Source organism: Meriones unguiculatus, chromosome 2, assembly GCF_030254825.1.
Source record: "Meriones unguiculatus strain TT.TT164.6M chromosome 2, Bangor_MerUng_6.1, whole genome shotgun sequence".
Taxonomy (NCBI): domain Eukaryota; kingdom Metazoa; phylum Chordata; class Mammalia; order Rodentia; family Muridae; genus Meriones; species Meriones unguiculatus.
Genome location: NC_083350.1, coordinates 70,507,052 through 70,532,581, shown reverse-complemented (window position 1 = coordinate 70,532,581; position 25,530 = coordinate 70,507,052). Strand labels below are relative to the sequence as shown.

The 25,530-nt window shown below is 40.9% G+C and overlaps 1 protein-coding gene across 1 annotated transcript in view; it reads right to left on the bottom strand.

Moving 5' to 3' along the window:
• Positions 1-3,120: 3,120 nt before the first annotated feature.
• The window catches only part of Cdh2 (cadherin 2), a 225,541-nt gene continuing 203,131 nt past the window's right edge, over positions 3,121-25,530 (bottom strand). Inside the window, exons 15-16 of the mRNA XM_060377646.1 lie at positions 15,733-15,897; positions 3,121-4,588 (exon numbers count right to left, since the gene is read on the bottom strand). Of these exons, the coding sequence (XP_060233629.1) occupies positions 4,382-4,588; positions 15,733-15,897 (372 nt within the window). The 3' untranslated portion in view covers positions 3,121-4,381. The remainder of the gene's footprint in view (positions 4,589-15,732; positions 15,898-25,530) is intronic.

Sequence of the window (25,530 nt, the reverse complement as noted above, 5' to 3'; positions counted from 1 at the left end):
TTGAAAGTGACCAGTAAGAGAATCAGCAGAGATAACCATGAGAAGGAGATTCTCTCCTACGAATAATGAAAAGCACCAAAGAGAACATAAAAATGAGATGTTTAGTAACTCTATGGTATGAAAACCTGTAGAATCAGTAAAACGTGAAATGTAATTTTTATAGAACTTGACAAAATATTTCTTAAACTCATGCACAAAAACAGGCCAAAAAAAAAAAAAAAGGAAATCTTTATTGACAAGAACAGCATGGAAATGGCTTCTCAAAATGATGTTAGTATTACCCAGCATAATGCAGAAAAGTCAGTGAACCAATAAAACATATTAAAAGAGAATAAAAGGCCAAGAAGTACATATATATATATATATATATATATATATATATATATATGAGAAACGTATAGAATAAATGTTCCATGTTACATGGCTGTGTCAAGGTCAAAATTTTTAACAAATGAGTTCTGAAAATCAGACATTTTAGAAATTCTCAAGAAGCTGACTTCCGGTATTGCGGTTCTAGATAAATGACAGTGCTGAGCATCATCGGGAAAAAAAAAATCTCAGAAATCTACCTTTGAAATATTTCAAATTTGTGAGAAATTTCTCTGCTATAAAAACACTGTAGTGAATTCAAAAGATTAGCTGAATACTGAGAAACAGGCACGTGAAGAACTCTTTCTCATTAACTGGGGAAAAAGACAAGAAAGTCCATAGGGGAATGAAAACAGACTTGAAAAACCACAGACGGTTTGTCCACACAGGGAAAGGATAGCACCCCATCCCCTGCCCGGGCTAGGCTTCAAGAATGCCAAATTTCTAAGTTATTTTTATTTTCTTGTATTATTATCATAATTGTGTGTGCCGCATGCATGCTGTATGTGTAGAGGTCAGAGGGTGACTTTGTGGAGTGAGTTCTCTCATTCCATAGAAAAGTTCTGGGGATTTGACTCAAGGTGCTTTGGCAGCAAAGGCAGATTCCTGCTGAGCCATCTCACTGGTTCTCTCATGATAACCTTTAGTGCATAACGTCCAGACTACTGCAAGCAAGGGGAAATGGATTCTTGTGACCAATTATGATGGTTTACATTAGTGTTGTCTTTAACTAGGCAATCTGTAGGCCTTGTTGAAATACATAGCATGCATACTTTTCTCAGAACATGACCTAACCACGGGGACTCCCTCTCCACGCATACTGCAGCCAGACCCACGTTCCAAGGAGGGCCAGGGTAAGAATGCTTCTGGATGGGGTCTGAATACAACACTCATAAACAGAATTTTCAAGGCTTTATTGTGTTACACAGGTAAGCCATTTTGCAGAACATTTGAAGCTACTATCAGGACTTGATTCCATGGCTAATTTCCACATAAAAGAGAATATAAGGCCTTGCTTAGATCATCTTGCATTCGTTGCTGGCTTTTAGAAAGCTGCTCCTTTTAGCTAAGAGGCTCACTGAAGTAACACCAAACATTTATAATTTTAGCCATGTTTAATTAACTTCCCTCTGGTTTCTTGAATCATGTAATTCCATCTCCAAGCTTCTAATTTGGAAAAATACTCCCACATGCAGAGGCTTGCGCAAGAGTGTTTACTGTGGAATGATTTTTAATCATGAAAAAAGGAAACAAATTAAGAAATGATTCAATAAAAACTATTAAGTCCGTATTATGGAATTCTATGTAGCAGTTAAAAAGGATGAAGTGGAATTACATATATAGTAATATGGAAAAAGGTCCAAAGTACAGTCTTAGTGAAATAGGAAAGTCACAGAAAAACATAAACTATGTAAACCATTTTCATGAATATAAGTTAAAATAAAATCTATATGCAAACATGTGTATAAAAAAGCTTTGATGACAAGAACCATGGATTACAACTAGTTGAATAGAAAATTCATTTGTAGCAAAATGAATGAGACCACCTACTCTTTGTTGCTTTTCTGAAATTTGTTAGAAAGGAACAACAGCTGTGGACAGTATCTGTAAAAAGGAAAGTTTTAAAAACTATTGATTTATCAAGTATTTTTGTTTGTTTGTTTGACTGATTTATTTTTCTTGAGGCACAGTTTTGCTATGTAGCCCTGGCGGGCTTGGAACCTGCTGTTTAGACCAGGGTGGTCCAATTTCTAGAAAGCCTCTTGTCTTCACCCCAAAATGCTGGAATTGCAGGTGCACCTCACTATACCCAGGTCATTTAAAGGTCTCCACTTGATAGAGGTCTTACATGTTTGAATTTGAATGTCAGTTCAGTTTTCATTTCAATGGACAAACAGCATGAGGGAATACTCTATTAATCCATTTTAAGCAAGGCTGTTCCAATTTAGGATGTTTTTCTCACAGAAATTCCTGGAGTCCTAGCATCTAAGGATCAGACCAGCAACAAGAAAGAACTACCCACTGAGTAAGTCAATAGAAAAGCAAATTTCACTGTGATATACAATAATCTTCATATTGAGAAGAAATAGAGGAATTACTTAGAGGTGTGTTTTCTAAAGTCTACAGTGTAAGACTATATGGTGTGATGACTATGAACACAGATCCAGATAGAAAAATAGTGACAGTTCCCTCAGTTTTCATAAAAGTTAACTATGAATCACAGTAAGAGACATGAGCAGTTTAATAAAGTTAGCATGACTGTCCCCCTCTCTGTTCCTCCTTGTAGCACATACTACACACATCACTAAAACAATGGCTGGATGAGAGTTAGGAGTCAAGCCTGAGCATCTTCCACTAGGAACACAGAACAGTGGCTACCATGAGGTGTGGGAGAATCAGCAGGTCCATTGCGGTTCCCAAGGCCACGCCGACCCTCTACTTCAGCATAACCACCAGCTTGGGTGGCAGCAAAAGGCAAGCTAGCAATGTCACAGTGCTTAATGAAGTTCATGATGCCGTTTTTATGCCATTGCCATCAGGTTCTTTTTCAAGCCAACTGGTGTCTTTCTTCTATGCCCACGTTAGAACATTCAGGATACATGACTGCCATGCGAGGCATTTCATATGAAGGGACTGAGGGCAAACACATCACGATTTCGTAAGGCTGCTACCAATAACCACCAAGCTCTTGGGGTTTCTACAACACTCGGAGAAGCTCCAGAGCAGAAAAGAAAAAGTTCAAAGCAGTCACCAGATCCAAAATTAGCATTTTATTCGGAATGCGGGGTCAGAGGTGTATTGTTTGTATTCTGGTACACAACACAGACGCAAAGCTGTTTCAGAAGTCTCTCCAGTTTAAAAGCTTTTTTTTTTTTCTTTTTTCTCTATTTATTTATTTTTTTGTTTGTTTCTTTTGTTTTTTAAAAACACACACTTGCTAGTGCTGCCAGTACCAGGCCACCCCTTTTACTTTTCTTTCCTTTTTGTGTGTAATTTTTTTTTGGTACAAATTATGTAAAACATTTGTGCTAAGAACTTTTATCCCTCCCCAAAACAAAATAAAACAAAACAAAACAAAAAGAGAAAATTAAAAAAAAATTTAAAAAATTAAAAATTGAGTATTCTAACTACAGCTCAACAGTTGAATCAAATGTCACTTTGTTTTGTAAATACTTTATCCATAACGAAAGATATTAACATGCAAAAAACCTGAATCCAAAGTCCAAATAATACATACACATGTTCCGAGTTCTCTGCACTCCTCCATAGTCTATGCTGATAAAACATTATGTACACACACCATTTTTACAGTGAGGTGGAAAAAATACAGAAAATAAAAAAGTGTACATGGATTAAGACCAAAATGTGTCTAACATTCTAGTTTATGAAAAAATTCAATTTTGCTACAAATTGGTGATATGAAAACTCCCTTTATCTGCAACCAGCTGCGTAAGTTTTAAGATTTTAGTGAAAAAAAAAATCTAAAGTCTAAAACTAGAAGTAATGTACATTTTCCTATCTCATGGTCTCGTCCCCCCCCACCCCAAGGTAACAAAATCACTCCATGAGTTAATTTTTTTTAATCTGTTTGTTTCATTCTGTATCTTAACAAAAGCAAATGCGTTGTAACAAAAGTGTGTTGAAGCATATCACATTTAACTTTCTGCTCCCGCCACAAAATATTTTGTCTTTTCCTTATCGTTTCAGAAATCAGTACCATTAAAGCCTTAAACAGAAAACTAATTCCAATCTGAAAAAGGTACAAAAAGGCACATAAAATCCCAGTGCTTCTGTACTGTAAAATTCAAGTGTAGCTGAGCTCGGTGTTTTCCAGACAGTATCGACCACTGATATTCCCCTGGGAGCCCAAACTGGTTCGCAGCCTACGCCAAAGCCTCCAGCGAGCACGGTGCTAGTGACTACAGAGTTAAAGCCTAGCTTCTGTATGCTTTTTTGGGAATATCAGGTGAAACTGTTCGTACTTGTCCAAAAGCCAAGTCCGTCCTGCCGTTCAGTCGTCGCCGCCGCCGTACATGTCGGCCAGCTTCTTGAAGCGGGGTCCCCAGTCATTCAGGTAGTCATAGTCCTGGTCCCCGCCGCTACTGGAGGAGTTGAGGGAGCTCAAGGAGCCGGCCGTGGAGCCGCTGCCCTCGTAGTCGAAGACTAACAGGGAGTCATATGGCGGAGCTGTGGGGTCGTTGTCAGCAGCTTTAAGGCCCTGGGTTAGGAAGAGACAGGGGTGAGTTACAAGAGGGTGCCGGTGTGAACGCTCAGGGTAACCAGGGAGACACCGAGGCATCACAACTTGCTCATAGGTTACCACTGGCAAGATAACAGCCATTTCAGTACAGAGAAAATACGGGGGAGGGGTAGGAGGAGGAGTTTGGGGACTTCAATGTCAGACAATTATCCTTTTTTCAAGGAAATATGACATGGATGGGAGTGGTGACTGGTTGGAGAATATGTCTGGCAAATGGAAGAAAGGGTCATTTGTTTGCAGCTGATAAGGGTGGACCTTAGATGGCATGCTCTATGGAGAACAACCGGTAAGTTAAAAGAAAATATTCATGAAACGAAAGGTAAATTTCAACATGAAAACGACAAAGTCATTTAATCCACGAACAGGAACACAATAGTTTCCTTGACGATAAAAAGGTAATAAATGTGACAAAAAGCCCATGGGATAAGAACAGTTTGGGAAGAGTAATTTAATTAATTTAATTTACTAGTATATCAGGGAATATCAATCCAACACAAAGGTCCATGTGATACATGGACCTGATAGGGATTTTGGCAATTAAGGAGTAAAACATAAACCACACACAAACACACACATGAGAACCAAGTGGTCCCTGGTCCCCTATCCATTTACATGTAGCTTCGCAGGAATGATTATACCAGGAAGCTAGTGACCAATACCAGAACTATGAAATATAAGCAAACATCATAAAACTGAAAAATTAAAACCTGAGATGACCAGGAAGACTCTGAATGCACAGAGGAAGTGACATTGACCTAATTTTTGAAGACTATCAAAGGATGAGAGGTCAGCTGTTATACTAAACAGACAATTACATTCCATCACTTACACTGTAACATAAAATATGGAGTTAGTTGGTATAGTATGAGCAGTTACTATTTGGAAAGATACTGTAGCTTCGTGGTATGTGTTTATAGCACAGTAAATCCAAATGGAAATAATCACAGCACAGAAATTATGCCAGACTTAGAAAGACAAGTGTGTGTTTGTTGTCCTTTGCGGTTCTTAGGTTTTATGCATTTATACTCATTGTGTGTGTTTACAACACAAATACACACACATTTAGGGCACAAAAGGTAGAAGTGAAGCTATGTAGAAGAACAAATTGAAAAAGTTGTGGGTAAGGGGGCATGGGAGTAATATGCCCAATGCATAATATATACTTGTATAAAATGTCTTATATAAAACATTATCATGTATAATAATTGTACATAATGAAAAATCTAAAATGTTTGTCAATAAAAAGAAGGGGAACTGCTAGCTTTAATAGGCCATAGAAAAGCATGACCCTGTACTTGTACATAATATAAATACTGAATATTGGGAAAGGGAGGAATGTTATCACTCTAAAATGATCTTTTATGTATATATACACATACACACATATGTACACACACATATACACATACGAGTCTTAAGAAGAATGAACACAAAAATAAGGAGGCAATTATCACCTACATTCTTAACTCTTGGAAACAGGTGCTTTTAAATATGCAATTGAAGTATCTACAGCTAATTGTTAATTATGCAGCACAAAACATTCAAAAACAGCCTAGGTCTTTGGGGAATTTTCTCAATTCCATTCTAGTGCTCTACAACATGACAACAACAGTTCTCAAGCAATTACTGTCTTCTTATAGCTTTGGATATCAGCAGGGACTGATGGGCATACAGTGGTCTCCTTTCATCAAAGATGTGGAGATTCTCTTTGAGAGATCAATCTTTCCAATCCGTATGTTTTTCTTTTTGAGAACATATTAACAAGTGTGTGAGTGGGGAGGGGTGACGGGTGGTGGTCAGAGTTCATTGTCAACTTGACAGAACCTAAAACCAACTGGTAGATGATATGCTAAGCATGTCTGTATGGGAACTGTCTTGATTATATTACCTGGGGTAGGAAGACGTGCCTACTGCAGATGGCACCATTCCCTAATAGGAATCCTGGATTTTATAAACAGAGAGAGGAAACTGAGTAACATCACTTATTTCTCTTGCTGCTGACAGTGAATGCCGTAGATCAACTATTTAAAACTTGTGTTTCCCTGCACTGAGGAGCTATGCCCTCGGACTTTGAGCCTGAGTAAACCCCTTATAGCTTCCTGGAGCTGCTTCTATCAGGGTATTTTGAACAGCAACCAAAAGAGAAGCTCAGACAATTTTTTTTTAAATAACTGTATGCTCTTCTTATAAGTTTATGGGGGAGGAACAAAGAAGAACCATAAAAGTTAAGATCAGAGTTATTATGCTGTAGTGTTTCTGAGACCAGATCTGGGCCAACATCTCAACATTTGCCGGCATTCACTTTGAGTCCCCATTATTTACTATGAGAGACTGTAACAAGGTTATCTGAAGACCAAAGGAGGCGCTGGGTGCAAGTGTTCACCAGTGTTGGCCAAGAAGATCTCAGCGAGCACCAGTTAATCTTTTAATAGTTTTAAAGAAAAAAAAAATCCTGCATTGACATTTGAAATAATTGTTAAGACGTGCTATTTTAAGAAACAAAACAGCAGCTGCTAGACTCCCATCAAAAACCGGAGCCAAAGCATACCAACCCTCCCACAGCCAAGAATTTCCTACCAACAGTCCTAACCATGTATAATTAAGCACAACTTTCCCTCATATCATGTTATACTATTTCCAACCCAGAAAGGGCTGTTAAATAAAATTTTACAAAGACTTCAGCAAACCACTTCAATATGTAAAACTAAAATAATTCTGGACGAGACTTTCCTCATCTTATTTTTAGAATAAGCTCCAGTGCCGTTCTGCCAAGACCAAGACCCACACCCTACACTTTCTCCTTTCTGTGGCAAACTGGCCTTAGTGATTCCCACAGGATCACACACCCACGATGCCACACGGGCCTCTGTAGAGTCCCCGTTTACTTGCTCTCCCCTGCTGTCTGGCTTGGTTGCACGGAAAGCAGTGTGAGGAGCAGGAAGAACCCCCCACTCTAAGGGTTCCACATATTGCTGCTATCATCCCTTCTCTGATCAGTCAGGGGGACTGTCTGCCGTTCATAAAACACATGCAGGTTGAACCTGTACCTTGCAATGAGAACCACATGTAGATGGGGAAAGAGCCATGGGTGAATTTGGACCATGAGCATGATGGGTAGCCCCTGATGCTGTAAGTGAGCAGCATGAATTAGTTACTACAGCCCCGGCTGTGGAAAAGCCCAAGAATTCGCCCTCACTCATGTTGCATATTCAGTGCATGGCACACTGGTTGGGTCTCTAGAACTTTAATGCACTGGAGACCTGGGTATGAACAAACTAGATTCACTGACTGTCCTCTTGGCGCTTACAGTCACATAAGTAGTGTCACCTCACTCCCCTCCTCCCCACCCCGCCTTTTTCCTATAAAATCTTGCCACTGTCAACACAGTTACTAAGTGAGTCATTTAGTTCAGCACCATCCAGCTTTCGTCTATCTATGGAATTAAACCCCAGAGGAAAAAAAGCTTCATGGAAGTTCCTATGTGAAGGACGAAAACAAGTACTGAGGTTTTATGAAGAAGAGATGGGTTGGGGATGCTGCACAGCTGGTAGAGATGTTGCCCAGTGTGTAAGGGGTCCTGCTTTTGATTCCCCAGCACTGCCCACTTGTAATCATAGCACCCGGTAGGCAAAGGTAGCAGGATGAGATGTTTAAGGTTATTCTTGGAATGGCTTCATAGCCAGTTCCAGGAGTTCCAAGAGTCAATGAAGGATGGCAAGGCTCGGAGTACATCTGGAGTCAGGGATTGGAAAGTGATGGCATATGGTTCTGTGACCAAGTGGTGCATTCTGCAGCTCTCTGGTCCTCACTGGCATGTCAGAGGATGCCAAGACTCTTCAGAAAATGCCAAAGACGTGTAACTCAGCAACTCCTTGAGATCACTGGCATGCTGTAGGTAATTTATCCCCATACTCCATGCTGGGAATAATAAAAACACTCTTTTCTTCTTGAGAAATACACATTTCAGCACCTGAGTTGGTCGTTTTGAATCTGTATTCTTTGCTTTTAAAAGGGAGTTGAAGCCACAACATGACCAGTGAGAGGCTGCTGTGCAATGCAGGCCATGGTCTGTTGTCTCAGTGTCTGTAACTGTGAAAGGGTGAAACCACTGACCGAGAAGAATTCTTGGTACGATATCTTTCCAGGCAGGGGTCCGGAACTTTAAGCCCCTTCCACAAAACCCCAGGTTTGTCCTTCAGAATAGAATGGGGCCATTTCAAAGAGTTCAGAGATTCTTGGGAATGAGCTACTTACTAGGAAGATAGCAGTCAAGTTCTGATGAACAGGTGATTACAGACTTGCTGTCGGAGGTTGCAGAATAAACCTGGGGCAGCAGAATCTTCTGGCTCCCTATGGGCTCCTTTATTCTTGGCTATGGATGCTCTGTCGCTTGATGTATAAGGTACTGTTACTAAATTTACAAACTAACCAGGTGTTTCTCTAGGTTTGACTCAATTTAGAAATATGTGCTCGGTTCCTCGGTTCACCTTTCACGGAGCAGAAGATCTTGAACCCTAGATAAATTTATTGGGTGGCTTTATGAATTTTCTGCAGTCTCAGGTCCTCTGCAGAGTGCAAGCTCTGGTTACTTCTTACTGAGCTTGTATTTATAGGCTTTGGACCCTAGGCTTTTGGGGTGGAGACTTTCTTTGATGGGAACTATAAAGGTACACTGCGGAGAGGAACACCAGAGGGATGGAAGGAGAAAGAGAGCCACTGATCTCCTGACATCTGTCTTCTGCTGTCTTTGTGCCTAGCTTTGCCTCGGCTCCTCATGTTCTGCCTGCAGCAGAGCAAAAGGGACGCCTCGCTGTTCTTCTCATCTCAGAACTCCAGCTCCTTTCCTGGGATGACTGTTGGTCTCTCACTAATGTGGTATCATTCACTACAGGCAAAACCTTCAACCTGCTTTTTAAGGCCTGCATATATCAGGGAGGTACACCAGGGGTATGAAAGATGGCTTGAAATAGGTTCACAGCCACCTATTGAAAAGAAAAGCAATTGCCTTTATTTAATAAAATTAAATTTAAAATTGATTAAAAGTTTAAATAAATACTAGAGAAGAGAAGCAGAGGTAGAAGAATTAGATGGCATTTTCCCAAGGCCTGACTGATGTCTGGGTAATCTACAAGACCAAAATCAAAACTCTTTAGAGAAACAGTCAGTGACCCTCAACTGTTCATCCTGCCTGGGTCTACCATCCTCAGCCTTGTGAATTAAACACAAGTTTCCCAAACCCAACATTGTGTTCTGCCCACAGTTTCTATTTGCATATCCATTTCCTTCTAACTGGAATGTGACTGTAAAGCTCCTCTACATATTTTTATATGATTAATATGCCTTATCTATCCATTTAGCCAATCATCTACTTGCTCAACCACGAACTGATCCACCAATCCAACATTCGTCCATCCATTCGTTCATGCATTAGGACACTAAAAATGCTGTTTCTGCTGCTTGGATTTTTCTTCTCCAGCCATGGGAGTCAAATCTGTGATTGTTCCTGATTGCCTTGCTAGGATCACCTCAGAATGTGAGGCCCTTTCCTGGTGAGGCTGTTTTGCACTCACATCCTGCTTTTCAGGACAGTCTCTGAGTTCTGGCTTCTCCTCTACAAGGTAATTTTCCCCTAACGCTCCCGACATACTTTTATTCATCGATTATGATATCGATTCTGTTTGGAGGGTCCAAATTTAAAATATAGCTGGGGCCAGTTGTGGTGGCACATGTCTTTCTTTAATCTCAGCACTCAGGAAGCAAAGGCAGACAGATCTCTGTGAGTTCTAGGCTAGCTTTGTCTACATAGAGCCAGTACAGCCAGGACTACCTAGAGAGAGCCTGTCTCAAAAATCAATCAATCAACCAATGAAAAATGTAGGTGGACATAATAGAATATATACCACTTTACATTATATACAGAAGCTAGTATTACTAACCTCTTTATGGGAAATTTAATTTGTTTAAGGGGAAATTATTTTTAGAAGAAGAGAATTTAATTATTTTATTTCTAAGGGACCACTGAACATCTTTCATTTCTAGAAAATAATTTGCCTAGAATAATCATTATTGCTCTTCTAATAATTCAGAGACACTATTGTATGACATGTACTGTGCCAACTATTTCTCACTTGCATCTGTTTGTTGTTGTTCTGGTTTTTGAGACAGGGTTTCTCTCTGTAGTCCTGCCTGTCCTGGAACTCACTGCGTAGACTAGACTGGCTTTGAACTCCATTCTGTCTGCCTCTGCCTTCTAAGTGCTAGGATTGAAGGCGTGTGCTACCACCAACCAGTTATGCATGCCATTTTATTAAGTTTTCACTAAAATCTTAAAAGGAGGCTCGATCTTATCGCGTGTTTATAAATAAGACAATTAGAAACCAAGAGACTAAGTTCAAGAATCTTGACTTTGTGCAAAGCTCCAGTGCTGTGAGGTGAGCTGGATTTGAACTCAAAAGAGCCCCTCAGTCCTCTAGGAACAAAATGATTGAAAGTAGACAACATAAGGATAAATAATAATAGAAAGAGGCAATTTAAGCTTTAGTAGTTGAATCAAATTATTCTACAAGACCCTTCTGGATGCTTTAAGCGGTATAAATCAGAAGTGAGTCTTTTCAGAGAAGGGCAAAACTGGTTTTAATTCCTCTAAGATAAGGGCATATGAGATTAATGTGGTTACTGGCGGTATGTTAATATCTACTAAGGAGCTGAGATTAAATGAGTTTATTTCAATTTTCTCACCCTCTGAAGGTCATGTTTGAAAATGCAAACAGAATGAAATTCTAACTAAAACCCGAAAACAGGTGTCTTGCTCTACTCTACCTGCTTAACTAGAAACAAGTTCACTTTTGAGACTCAAGGCACTGTTCATTCATTATTTAAATAAACAAGCTCGAAAATGTCCTCATGAGCTTTCCTATTCTTTACATCTACAAAAACACTTCAATTATAATCACTGCTTTATTATTCTTCCTTTTGAACATTTGGTCCTCTGCTAAATTGAATAAGACCTGGAGATAAATAAATTTGTGTGTATTTGTAATGTTTTCACCAAGTGTGCTGGAGTTCTTTCCAGGTACCTTTAAATGTTACAAAATACATGTGCTTATTTTCGTTTGCCAAGTTAATGAAAAATATTGAACTAGTCTTAATGGTTACCTGGGATGGAAGACTCTGCTTGGGCTTCTGAGAATTTTGTAACTTTCAGGGTGACTTAATCAACCATCCTTTGCCCACAGAACCAACTCTCATATCTCCGGTATTCTCTTTTTGTTGTTTTTTGAGACACTGTAGCCTGCTTGGAGCCTCCTGCCTCTGATTATAGGAACATTTTGTTGTTATTATTTTTTGCTTTTTGAGATAAGGTATCTGTCCTGTAGCCAAGGCAGACCTGCAAATCACCATGTGGCCAAGAGCGACATCAAATGGATTCTTCTGCCACTGCTGGGACTATAGTTGTGTGCCACCAGACAGTTTGTGTCTGGGGAGCTAACCAATGGCTCTGTGTAAGCTATAGACACAATCCCTTCCCTAGTCCTTTCTTCTTCTTTCTCTATCTTGAGATAATACTCAAGTTTCATGGACTTGATGCTATTTTTGAAAATGTGTACAAGTGGGACCCTTCCACCCATTTATTCATTCATTAACCAGACTATCTTGCTCTAGCCCATAGACCCACCCCAGGAATAATGACCCATTTCCCGGGCCACACAAGACCTCAGAGGGAGGCTGAATATAACCATGGATTTAAGAAAAAATATTTTTACTGAAGTGGGTGACACTGGACTTATTTCTACTCTCTGTTCCTGACCCTTCCTGTCCTGCCAATCTTTAGAAAGAAAAAGGTAGTTTGAGGCTAGAAGAACAGAATCCAAATACAAGCCACGGGTAAAAAGTTCAGTTAAAGTCACTTCAATACTCTGGAATGTGCAGGCTGACAAGGGAGTGGAGAGGCGTCTGCAACACCCAGTAGCACCCTGGCATGAGGGGCCTTCTGTGTAGGTCAAGCATAACTTCAATAGTGAACCCAAGCTCCTCGACAAAGGATGGATGGAGGATGTCCCCACCAACATACCGACATTATTTTAAGTAGAGAAAAACAAAACAAAACAAAAAACCAAAAACCCAGTTGCTGCAGCTAAAGCACTGAGCGTTATAGCTCAGCCACACAGAGCAAGAAATAGCCCTTGTTCTAGAGAACTCGTACACTCAGGTGAGAGACAAACATATTGACAGTTGCACCCTCAAATGGAAGAGAGAATATCGACAGTCACACTCTCCGATTGCAGGTAGAGTATTTACAGTCACACTCCAGGCCGCTGGGGAGGACTGTGTCGGAAAGAAGAAGCCTCATTTGGCCTTTCCAGGCATGTCAAGGACAGTTTCATAGACAAGACATTTGCACTGGAACCTTATGACTAGGGAAGCCTAGCAGATGCTCAAGAATGTATGAGTTTTTCCTGTTCAAAAGGGTCATGCTTTGGGGAGATTTCAAACATCTCCTCGGAGTTACCATTTCAGAAAAGAATACGGGGAAGGAGGGAAACTGTTGAGTCAGGTTGTGATTAGCCTTTTAACTGTACATAGTGCTTGATTCTAATTTCCAAAAGAAGAATATCAGGACTGGAACTGACTCCCACAGTGAGCTGACTGGAACTGACTCCCACAGTGAGCTGACCCCAGAGGGCCACGAAGAAACACCTACCATTTTCAATTCTACTCATCAAAACTCTTGATTGCAAGAAAATCCAGTTCTCATGCCGATAGCTCTAAAATTCATTATATCTTAAAACCCCCAAATCAACAACATTTTCTCAGAAAAATGGACAACAAACCAGAAACAAGCTCCTCAGGTACTCTTACATAAAGGTAAAGATCTAACACTGTCCCTAAGTTCCTGCAACTGTCTCTAAGTAGGTCTGTCTGTAATAACAGGGCAAGTTGGGCCATATATTACAGAAAAGGACACATATTGACATTTTTTTTAAACCTCTCATATGGTCTTAATTTATATCTGCCACAAACTAACCTGTTACCTACTTAACAGAAGTAAACATGTTTGGAAAGCAATCTCTTTTCATTTAGGAACAGATGGCAACAGGAAGTCACAGATGCTGAGAGATGCTCCAATTCTGTTTTAAAAGTTTGTTAAATAGCTTGTGATTATTACACTTCATTTATTGTATGTCAGCGGATGTGTACATGCCACTGTGTGTGTGTGTATGTGTGTGTGTGTGGTGGAGAGAGGACAACTTGTGACAATCAGGGATGGAACTCAGATCATCAGACTTGGTGGCAAGTGCCTTTACCCACTGAGCCATCTTGCCAGCCCTATTTCAAAAGTTATTACTTATGAAACTTTACAGTAGACTGGTGACATTTATGTATTGCATAATGATATCAATGAAGCCCTTGAAACAAGAGGCTTATCAATGTATGGCGAAGGCTAAATGCAATGGCCACCATGTATGTTTTGATGTATAAGGACCAGTGTTGATTTTGGAGTGCCCAGCATCTGGGCAGAGAACACATTCCCGCTATATATTCAGTCAGTATCAATAGCTACTAATTTCTTATTCAAACAATAAAAATCCCAAGAGAGAATTTGAGTAAAAGCCTGGACAGGTTCTAAACAGAAGAAGCACAGGTCTTTGTCAAAACTCAAGCATGGGGGCTGGAGAGATGGCTCAGAGGTTAAGAGTACTGCTTACTCTTCCAGAGGTCCTGAGTTCAATTCCCAGCAACCACATGGTGCCTCACAGCCATCTATAATGAAAATTGATGCCCTCTTCTGGCGTCCAGGTGTACATGCAGGCAGGACACTATATACATAATAAATAAATAAAACTTAAAAAAAAAAAAAAACTTAAGCATTAGTTATAGCACGACTCTCGGCATCAATAAAAAAAAATGACAGAGAATTCTGTCAGTGAGATTGTGTGTGTTGCATCCAACAGGGAATCAGCTTTTAAACCTCCCTAACAAGGTCAGTGTTCAAGTCAAGTGATAGAACTTAGCCACTCTTCCAGCTAATCTCCTTTGATGGCAATGATGGGTCTGTAGTGAATTAGCAAAGCTGTGGGTTCACAGGGTAAAGTGTAGGCAAGAGGTAAAGAAAACTCCTGTTAGAGGATTAGTACTAATAAACGAAGTTGGAATGCAGGGCAGCAGTTATCACTTGCAGTGTAGAAAGAAAAAAATCCTTTTTGGAGAGAATGCTGACTACTGCTGATGTATGATGAGATGGGCACAGGATGTTGACTGAGATCCCTTTTAGCTTAATCAAAACAGTTCAGGGTGCTGGGAAGACAACTACGTCCAGAAGCTTGAGGACCTGAGTTTGATCCTCTGCATCCAAGTGGAAAACAAAAGCCTTAGGGTGGCACATGCTTGTAATCCTAGCACAGGGGAGGTGGAGACAGGCAGATGGTCCTTAAAGCTTGATGACCAGCCAGTCCAGTCGACCTGGTGAGGACCAGGTTCAGTGAGAGATCCTGTCTCAAAATATCAAGTTTGAGAGTATCTAAGGAACATTACTCCAGGCTGTCCTCTAGTCTCCAAACACACATGAATGAAGGTTCACACATACACCCATATATACATGTACACCCGTACATACATGTACAACCTGTGCTTACATTAAAAAATTAAAAAAGTTTGTTCTGTCACTGATGTCATATCTGTTTTCATATAAACTCAAAATAATAATGTTTTAATGAACTGTATTCAATAGCTGTGTCCCAAATGTGTAGTTCACAGAGAGAGACCTTAAACATGCAGTAAAATGCTCTGAAAGAAAGTGAGTCATTTTCTTCAGTGCAGGAGCCACTGGTTAATTGCCAATGCTCCTATAAATAACCCATCGCTCACACTAATGTAATTAACTCTAATTAAACACTTTGGATCACCACAAAGAAAAGACAGTAAAGTAGAAAGAGGACTAGCTAGGAAGAGAAAGGTAACCAATGGGAGTGGCAGGAACAAGAGATGTAATAGGGGGTGAAAAAACAAACACAATTTACATAAAATGACATAATGAAACTCATTGTGTATACTAAATAGTGCAAATGAACTAAATCTTTTAATAAAAGAAAGTCAGTCTGTACCTCATTAATGAAGTCCCCAATATCTCCAGGATGTGGGGCTGCAGATCGGACTGGGTACTGTGGCTCAGCGTGGATGGGCCTCTCGTCTAGCCGTCTGATTCCCACAGGCTTGATGGCATCGGGCTCTACAGTATCCGGTTGCTGGAGCTGGCTCAAGTCGTAGTCCTGTAAGGGAGGGAATCAGACATCCATGGGAATGAGCACGAAGAAGGGAGATTACAACCTTTGTTTTTAAACACATACTCGGAATGCATGGAAATGAGTGCAATTTAACATAATGGAAAAGTTGCCACTATGAGTTTTTCATGTTATGATTAAATATTTCTTTCACACAGCTCTTTCTTCTGTGTTTTCCATATCTGCAGTCTGTGCTCCATCTGTTTTAAAGCACTCCTCATCAGCTCCCAATGGGAAACGGCAGAGTGACGAGGTCTCACTACAAGATTACTAAGAATCCAACTACAGCATGCCCCGTATCGCCAAAGCAAAATAACCAAATTAATGTGTCGAACATCAAAAAGAAGTAATGGGGTGTTTTTCCCTGCTCTCTAAGGAAGGCATTGGTGTGTCAGAGTTGAAACCCAACCTTCCTTCCCTCCCTTCTTCCTTCAGAGGTCTTGAATTTCTTATCCACAAATTATGGTCTGTGGGCCAGTCTGACTTGTGCACTAGTTTTCCTTAAGAATGACCTTAGTATTTTCAAAGAGTTACTTAAAATATCAAACAAGAAAAAGCCTCAGGAACTCTCTGAAGCCCACAGAATCAAAATATTTTGCCATCTTCCCTTTGGAGAAAGTTTGATCTAGGTGTTCCGGGCCAGAATGACTCTGGATTCCTCTCCATGTGGCCCTGTAAATGGTCTGGGAAAACAGCCTGTGCATTGGCAGAGGCAGGATGAAGCAGTGAAAAGTATCCTTTGGGCATAGGTTGGGTTCTCCCAACTATTTTCAGTTAATGATCCAGCCACTTGGACAGGAGTACACAAGGAAACCAACTAAATATTGAGAAGAAATCCGATGCCAGTGTGGACAAACACTTTTTATTTTTCAAACCTCTACAGGAGCGCTTCTCAACCTTTGGGTCATGACCCCTTCAAGGGCCACAAATCAGATACCCTGAATAGTTATTGTTTATTATTATTATTATTATTATTATTATTATTATTATTATTATCATCCTGCATATGATTACATCAGATATTTATATTGACTCATGACAGTAGAAAAATTACAGTTATGAAGTAGCAACAAAATAATTTTATGGTTGGCGGTCACCACAAACTGGGGAAATGCATTAAAGGGTCGCAGCATTAGGGAGGTTGAGAACCACTGCCCTTCATTCTGAAGCCATCCCGAGTTTAACCAAAAAGCCTAACCACTCAACACTGACCTTCACAGAAAACACTAACTTCTGAGAACTGCTCTTGGAGGATCAGCCTGCATTTCTCTGTTTAGACTCAGCTTAAATCCTTTCGAAGTATCTTCACAACGGGTCTGATTTATTCAGAGCTCAGTTACCGCGTCTGGCAGTGTGCTGGGTGCTGCACATATGTCTGCTCATTTAATCTTTCGAACACATTCTAACATCCTCGTTTAAGAGACAAAGGCACAGGGTGAGCATTAACCCAAGTCATCCACCCAGGGTCCTGGAGCCATTAACATACAGAACAGACATGGGCTTTGTATGTGTTAGACTCCGTAACCTGGCTCCTTTCACAGCCTTTGACCATGAGTGAAGACTGGGTTAAAAGAACGGTGTTAAAGAGAGAGGTGAGCAGCAGAGATGGTTTAGACAAGGCAAGAAAGGCCGAGGAACTAAGTATCCAGGGACACAAAGGGAAGGTCAGAAAAACCTCCTGGCCACAGTGCACCAGCCACTCTGCCATCTGGATCAAGGTTGGCGGATTCCGAGGGGCTGTGCAGCTAGCTCAATCTACAGTGGTTCAGAATGGGGATTAAAGCTATGGGCACCTGTTTTAGATGTGTTGGGTTTTGAGTGTAACACTAGGCTGGTGGAGAGGTTCCTTCACAGTATGACTCCCCCTGAGTAATTATTTACCTACAGTTTGATACAGGCAGGTGGGTGGGTAAAGGCCCTGGGGTAGGTGAATGGAAAAGCCACCTCAACTAGGGCAAGCCAGAGAGGGGCACAAACTTTGAATGCCACTAATATATGAAAGACCCAGTTGGACAACTGGCTTTAAGTTTTGAACCATGTGTAGGTTAGAGAGACATGGCTGCATCAGGAGAATCAGCAGCATGAACAGAGGCCTGGGAAGTGGTGTTTTAGGTCATCCATAAAGAACGGGGGCTGGGGGGTGAGTGAGCCACTTTACCTACTACTAATGTTCCAGTTTCAAGTGTGAGCTAAAGAGTGTCTTAGAGGACTAAAGTGTCATAACTTTTGAAAATCCTCGAAACAGTAAAAAGAGATTTTCCAGGCCATGTTTAATTGCACAGCTAGTGAATACAGGAGAGATAGGTAACGCGCAGCTGAGTGTGTCTGTTCTAACAAAGGCCCGGAAAGGGGAAACTAAGTGCTAACTATCTGACAGTTAACAAATGCTTCTACCCTCAGGGTGAGATTGCCTTATTAGGAGGTCTTAATTACAGGAAAACAGGTTCATCTTATGTTTAAAGACTGTCGTTTATCAGATGATACAGTCCTTGATACACTTGGATGTATCTTGTGACACTTTAATGTGACAGTAATGAGAATATAAAGGCTGTGGTGTCTTGGCTAAGAGTGTTTCCCACAGGCTCTGAGATTTGAATGTTTGGCCATTAGTGGGTTGTGCTACCTGACAGGCTTTAGCAACTGTGACACTGGAGGATGTGTGTCTCTGGGGGTGGGCTTTAGGGCTTCAACGCTCAACTCATGGACAGTGTCTCTCTTGTTCTGCTGCCTGCAGATCTGGTTGTAGAACTCTCGCCTCCTTCTCCAGCACTATGCTTTCCACCATGCTGGTAATGGACTAAACCTCTAAAACTGTAAGCAAGCCCCAATTAAGTGCTTTCTTTTATAGGAGTTACCATGGCATGCTTCTTGACTAAGGCAGAAGAGTTTCTTCCCTATACCAAATAAAATAAGCCTGAGGTTTAGGTCATGCTATTCAACCCTTGGACTGACCTCTCTATCCTGACTCCTTGGCAATGTCCACTGTATCTGCAGGTTGCAAATAAAAGCACATTTCACATAGCTAGCACCATTTAATTGTTTTTGTTTGTTTGTTTTTTTCCAGATTAGCTGGGCAGTGGTGGTGCACACCTTCAATCCCAGCACTTTGGAGGCAGATCACTGAGTTTGTGGCTAGCCTGGTCTACAGAGCAGTTTCCAGGACAAGGGCTACACACACACACACACACACACACACACACACACACACACACACCATACATCACAAATATATGTCCCCTAGTTGGCATCACTTACCAAAGCATATATATTCATACAGCAGCTTGTTGAGCTGCAGGTGCTTTCTTTTCAAAGCTCTGATCTACTTCCGTAAGAACCAGAGAGTACGGCTGAGGAGATGACTAAGTGGGTGGAAACGTTTGCTGTGCAAGCACGAGGACCCATGTTCATATAAACATATAAACCCAGCATCCACATAAACATCCAAATGTCGCTGCATGAAACATGTCACACATGAATGCGGGAGAGTGTGTGTGTCCATACACACACACACACACACACAAACACACACACACACACACACACACACTCTTGGGCATGCCAATAGAAAGTGCTTGTTGGAAGCAAGTGTTGACTATAATTGCAGGCATGATGTTCATGCCAGCTATCAAAAGAACAGCTGATTCAAGAGATGTGACTTGGATCACATTATAGTCCTTGGCAGTAATTCACAGTGGGGAAGAAGAGAAAGGACCCTAGTTCCATTACTGAGAACACTGCCAGGGTGATTATCTCCCAATGATGATAGGAACCTGGTAAGTTCCTCAGTTATAACGGATCAAAAAGAATCAGAAAGCCATTGATTTACAGCAAGCTAGAAGCTGGGCTAAACAGCGACTTAAGAGTTTCTTTGTGGTGGGTTTCTCTGGTCTATGGCAAATGCACACTTTAAGCATCTGATGGCAGGGAGAATGCGGTAGGGTCTTGGGGTCAAGGGACAGGCTTTGCTATTGATGTCATTCTGCGTTATATGGCAAAGGTCCTACCCAGAAGGTTCAATTTTAGACATTTTGATGAAAGCTCACTCTATACAAATTCCCTAAAATTATATATCTTTACAATCCCATCATTGTAACTTTACTTAAACACAAAAATTACAACATTTAGGATAAGAATTAAAATGAGAATTACAGAGACCCAAAATTCTCTGCAGGTCTTTGAGTTCGTGGCCTTACACGTGAAAAGTGTAAACAACAAGAGATCTTTATTTAGATCCTGGAACCCTAGAGGCTGAATGGCTCTGACACTTGTCTTATGACTGTCAACTTTTACAATGTGAAATTCTCAAAGAAATTTGATTTTCAAATGAAAGTCAAGCAGCATCATATTTCAGCTCATGTTTGGAATCCTTGTTAATTGGCACAAATCATTAAAAGTGGGTGTGGAGTGAGGGCTTTTTATACTATTGGTGCAATATTAGTACTTGAATTAAAGAACTAAACCTTTTTTTTTTCCCTTAAGATTTAAAATGCTTTAAGGGTGATTTAATTTTGGGAGAGCTAGTGGGAGGTTAATAGCAGCTGAAGCTCTGGTTCTGGCTTTTGTTGTTAAAATTCCACCAACTTACAATGATTTGTAGTTGATTCATATGATAATGGCACAATTCTACCTCAAGGCATTTGGTTGGGCTAATAAAATAGAATGAAATGAAATAATAAAATAAAATGAAGCACAACATCAGAATACATGAAATTTTAGGCTCCCAGGCAAATATTTTAGGGAAGTAAATCCCAAGAGAATGTATAGAATTTCAGTCTCTTTTGGAGGAGTGATGGAAACATTCATTTGGCATATTGGACAGAGACACCTACCAGCTGCCAAACGCTGTTTCCAGCTGAGAAGGTGAAAGAAGGAAGTCACCTTCCATCCTATGGTCTGAGAAAAATCATATTAGGTACGTCCTCATTTGGCATCTCATATAACCAAACAGGACCTTTTGATTGGTGGTATTGCTAGCATTGCATTGATGTCTGAAGTTTAACAAGGTCCATGTTTGAACAAGGTCACAGACCCATCTGACTAACTGTAAGAACAACATTTTAAGGCAAGAGAAGCACACAGTAGGTAAAGTGCTACCATGAAAGCAAAAGGACCTGAGTTCCTGTGGCCAGCACGGGCATGAAACGTTAGGCACAGCAATGTTGCCTGTAGTTACAGAGACAGGAGGATGCCTAAGACTTGCTGCCAATTGGTTTAGCTGACTTAGTGAACTCTTGATTCACTGAGAGGCCCCAGCTCAAAATCCCTGAAGAATGATATAGGCCTCCACATGCATACTTACATTATGATTTATAAAAGTAGCAACAAAAACAATTTTATGCTTTGGGGTCACCACAACATGAGGAACTGTATTAAAGGGTCACAAGCATTAGAAAGGTTGAGACCCACTGCTCTAAGTCCATGAAATGATCAGGTCATTTGATCAGTGAAGAATTTTCCCCTAACATTGGCCAGGCCTTCACTAGTGGGGAAAATAAAATCCTTTTTACTGGAGCAAGAACAAAGTGGCTTCAGGATGGTCAGACAGTTTATTTTAGGACTACATGGCTATGAGAAATAAAGCAAAAGTCAAAGTGAAAAAGCGAAATTCCCAGACTGAAGAGACGCTGACCATAGCATGGGTGAAGAAATCCTCACACCAATGTGGAAAGGAAAGGGAGAATTAATAAATGTATATCCTTCCACACCCTATAGCTCCCAGTATTAAAATAATCAAAACCATGATAAGGCGGTAACATCACCATGCAACTGCTGACCCGTCAGTCAACTACCAGTGCAGTTTGTATGTATATTAAACCACAGCTGACCTTCCCCAGCAAAAACAGGATGTTCACCATCGGCAGGGGAAAATCAGTGCCAACATCTCAGTGGTGTCCATTGGTTACAACGTCTCCCCGCATGAAAGGTTTGTGAAAGGCTTTTCTGAGTTGAATGGTGAACCTACTAGAGATAAAGTAACCTGGCATATTTAAAAGGCAGTCTTCTCTTTTCATGTTCACTCTGATCTCATTGAGTAGCCAGTATGCCAGTTATCACAAGGGGGAGAGCTAAGGCCCCACTTTAAGGGAATACATTCAACCATATCTTCCTTGGCTTGCTTCACACACTGTCCTGGCAGCTGCTTTTCAGATTTTGTGTTTCTAGAATTGTGAATGAGCTGACACTTCTCTCTTTCAAGCACGAATCATGGTTTTGTTGCGGAAACTGGCTTTGATAAAATTTTATCACAAATTGTGTCCAACAGTGCAATTTGGCAGGGAGGAAAGTAAATCAAATGTACAACTTATTTCAACTTGAGTCAGTAAATACTTTCTCCTTAATCACAAACAAATATTGATTTAATAGAGCATGCGTGTGTGTCTGTATGTGTGTGTATGCATGCATGCATGCTACCTGGCCTTCATCTATCTTCTAGTCTAATGTCTTTTGTAAAGATATATCTGAACTTTGAAATAGTAATTCTTCTAAAAATACATGGAAGTTCCCATTCTTCCCAGCAGTTTGGTCATAAGCCTACAGATATAAATCATTTCTTCCCCTCTGTCTTGTCGTGAGAGGTAAGTATTGCCACTAAAACTGTGTTTTCTTCCATATATTCACTCTAGCTCAGCCTGTAACTTCTTACAAAAATGTCACCACTCACCTTGTCACCATGTCACCTTGGAGAAACATAAAAACAGTTACAGGAAGAGCAGCGTCTGGCTGAGGACGTGGCGAGACAGAGTTGAAAGCCTTCCTTCCTTTCTATGTACTACTTTATAATCTCTTAATGAGAACGAATCTAGTTTCAAGATGAATTTGCACATAAAGATATTTCAACAAATGAACCCTAGTGTTTGACTTTATAACACTGGATTCTGAAGTCAAGTGTTTTTGTTTAGATGTTGGCTCCATCATTGCTTAGACATGTAACTAGAGTAGATTATAATATAATTCCTGGACAGAACTTCATACTCAGAATTTAAATTTTGTAGAGAGAGAAAGAAGGCAAAGGAAAGAAAAAGAAAGAAAGAAGGTAGGAAAGAAAGTGACCCCAAAACTACAGTAAGGTTTATTAGTCATTGAAATAGACTTAAAGAACCAGGCAGTAAGCATTTCAGGATGTCTGGACACACAATCTCTTACAACACCCCCTCTCTATTGTAGCTGTAATGGGTAAAGATTTTGTAAATGAGTGCGGGGTGGAGAGGACTTGGCTCTTGCCTAGGCTCCAAAAAGTCGTTTTTCATCAGAAGAGGCAGAGGATAGCTGGCCACACTCTGGTCTGGACCATTTACACATCATAAGGTATTTGTCTTTCCCTCTCTGCTTCCACTCTCCCCTTCTTTTCATAACAATGATGACACTTGCCCGACATTCAGATTCTTATAATTTTCCGAGATGTTGACATATCTCCTTTCCCTTAAATCTAATATAGCACTTATGGCTAGCCAGAAAAAAAAATGAGTATTAAAAGTAATTGCATAAAATTTCGTGTTAATTTACGTGAAATGACAGGAACAGAAAGAGAAGAAACAAACATATGCAACTTACATGTACATTAAAGACAGTCAATGAGCCAGTCACTGAGTTCATGTCAGAGACAGCTTCTGTTCCCCTTACTAGGGAACCCACTTGGACGCTGAGCTGCCATGGGCTAAGTCTGAGCAGGGGCTCTGGGTTACATCCATGAATGGACCTTGGTCCTTGGTTGCAGTATCAGACTCAGAAAAGACCCCTGTGCTATTAGTGGACTTGGAGAGGGCCATAGGAGGATATGAGGGAGGGAGAGTGGGTTTGGGAGAGAATGAAGGAGGAGGTTACAGCTGAGATACAAATCAAATAAAATGTAATTAATATAAAAAAATAAAAAATTAATTTAAAAATTAAAAAAAAAAGATAGTCAATGAGCAGAAGGAGATGGGTAGACACCCACCAGTCTGTATCCCAGATTTTCCCTCTCCCAACAATGTGTACCTGGCCATCAGTGTGTTGAGAACATGTGCTGACCTCATCTCTGATGGAACTCTCCTCCCATGAATTCAGTTTTGCTCTTAAAATAACTAACATGTGCGAGCATTTGCAGGTGGGTTTGCACGGATGGATGACTTGGAGCCTCATTAAGAGGGTGAACTTTGCCAGCAATAAAGATGCAGAAAGTGGTCTTCACAGTCATGTCCAGATCCTGCCATCTGGTAGTCTGCTTATGAAGCAGAAAGATTTTGTAAAGTAATGGTTTCAAGGGATCATATACAGCATGGTTAAATAATACTCTGGTTCAGTCAGATGGTCAGGCCTGGTTGCCCACAGAGATCCCCTGGCACAAGCAGATAAAGGGTCTGGATGGGCTTCAAGGGGTTTTCTTGTATCTGTGCCCCATTCCTCTGTTTAGGCAACATGCCTGGATTCCAGATTTTTAGCTCTTCTCCAAATTGTACATTCAGACTTTGTGCTTTTAGTAATTTGGCCGGTTAGATTGCGTCCCTGGTTTTTAACTTTGTATATGTGCTCAATTTTGCAAGTCATACTTAACCATTTAATTGGATCTTACCCTCGGCCTACTCTACAGACTGACTACCAGTGGCTGGCTAGTATGTTAAGGCTAAGTCGCTAAGTCGTCAGCCTTGCTGCTCATACACATGGACACTCAAGAAAACATTACTGTGTCTGATCCCCAGCACAAAGAATAAGAGACAAGCTCGCCGGTCTCACAGGCCCAGGCCTGAAACTGGAGTGACCTGCACTGTCTACTTATAGGCAGGCAGGCAGGCAGGCAGGCAGGCAATGCACAGTGACTGACACAGAACAGGTACGTGGCAATGACTAGCGTTTACCAAACCAGACATCAGAATTTCTCACGATGAAAAAAAAAATTATCAGCTGTGTTCAACACGTCCCTTTGGTACTTTCAAACTAGATTAAAGGTTAGCAAGTGAGTGTTGCTGGGTGCCAACTGTCCTAGATAATAGGAACGCAGAATAAGTAGGAGATGTTCCTGTTCTTACAGAGCCCGGGTTCGTGGTCAGGCACAGAAGCTCTGAGTAGAGGAAAACTGGAGAGCCAGCGGGCACGAACCAGAGACAGTGACTCAGCCGGGGATTACGAGCTAAGAGGCCTCGGGATGCTTCTTGATGGGTGAAGTTGGACGGGTGGGACACTGTCGGACAGCTGCACAAGCGCTGGCTGTCAGCCCTCCTGGACCTCAGAATGCAATGATAGGAGAAATTAAGCTACGGTCTTAGTCACTTCCCCTGTTGTTGTCAAAGCTTGAGCCAAAATAATATAATCCATCAAGGGGGCAGGCAGGCACATGTAACAGTTGGTCACACGGCGTCCAGCCAGGAAGCAGAAAGCAAAGTAAACTGGGACCCAGTCCATTTTCTTCTTTTTGCTCAGGTTGAGACCCCAGATCACAGAGCGGTGAACCTTCCCTCCTCAATTAACCCGACCTGGAAACAACCTCATGGATCTCATGGGTGCGTCAGAAATCAGAAATCCATGGTAATGCTAAGTCACATCAAGTTAAAAAACCAGGATTACCAATACGGGATTTGGCCATTAAAGTGTCTTTTCCTAAAAGTCAGATCCCAAGTCATGGCCGTGAACTCTGCTGAGTGAACTCTT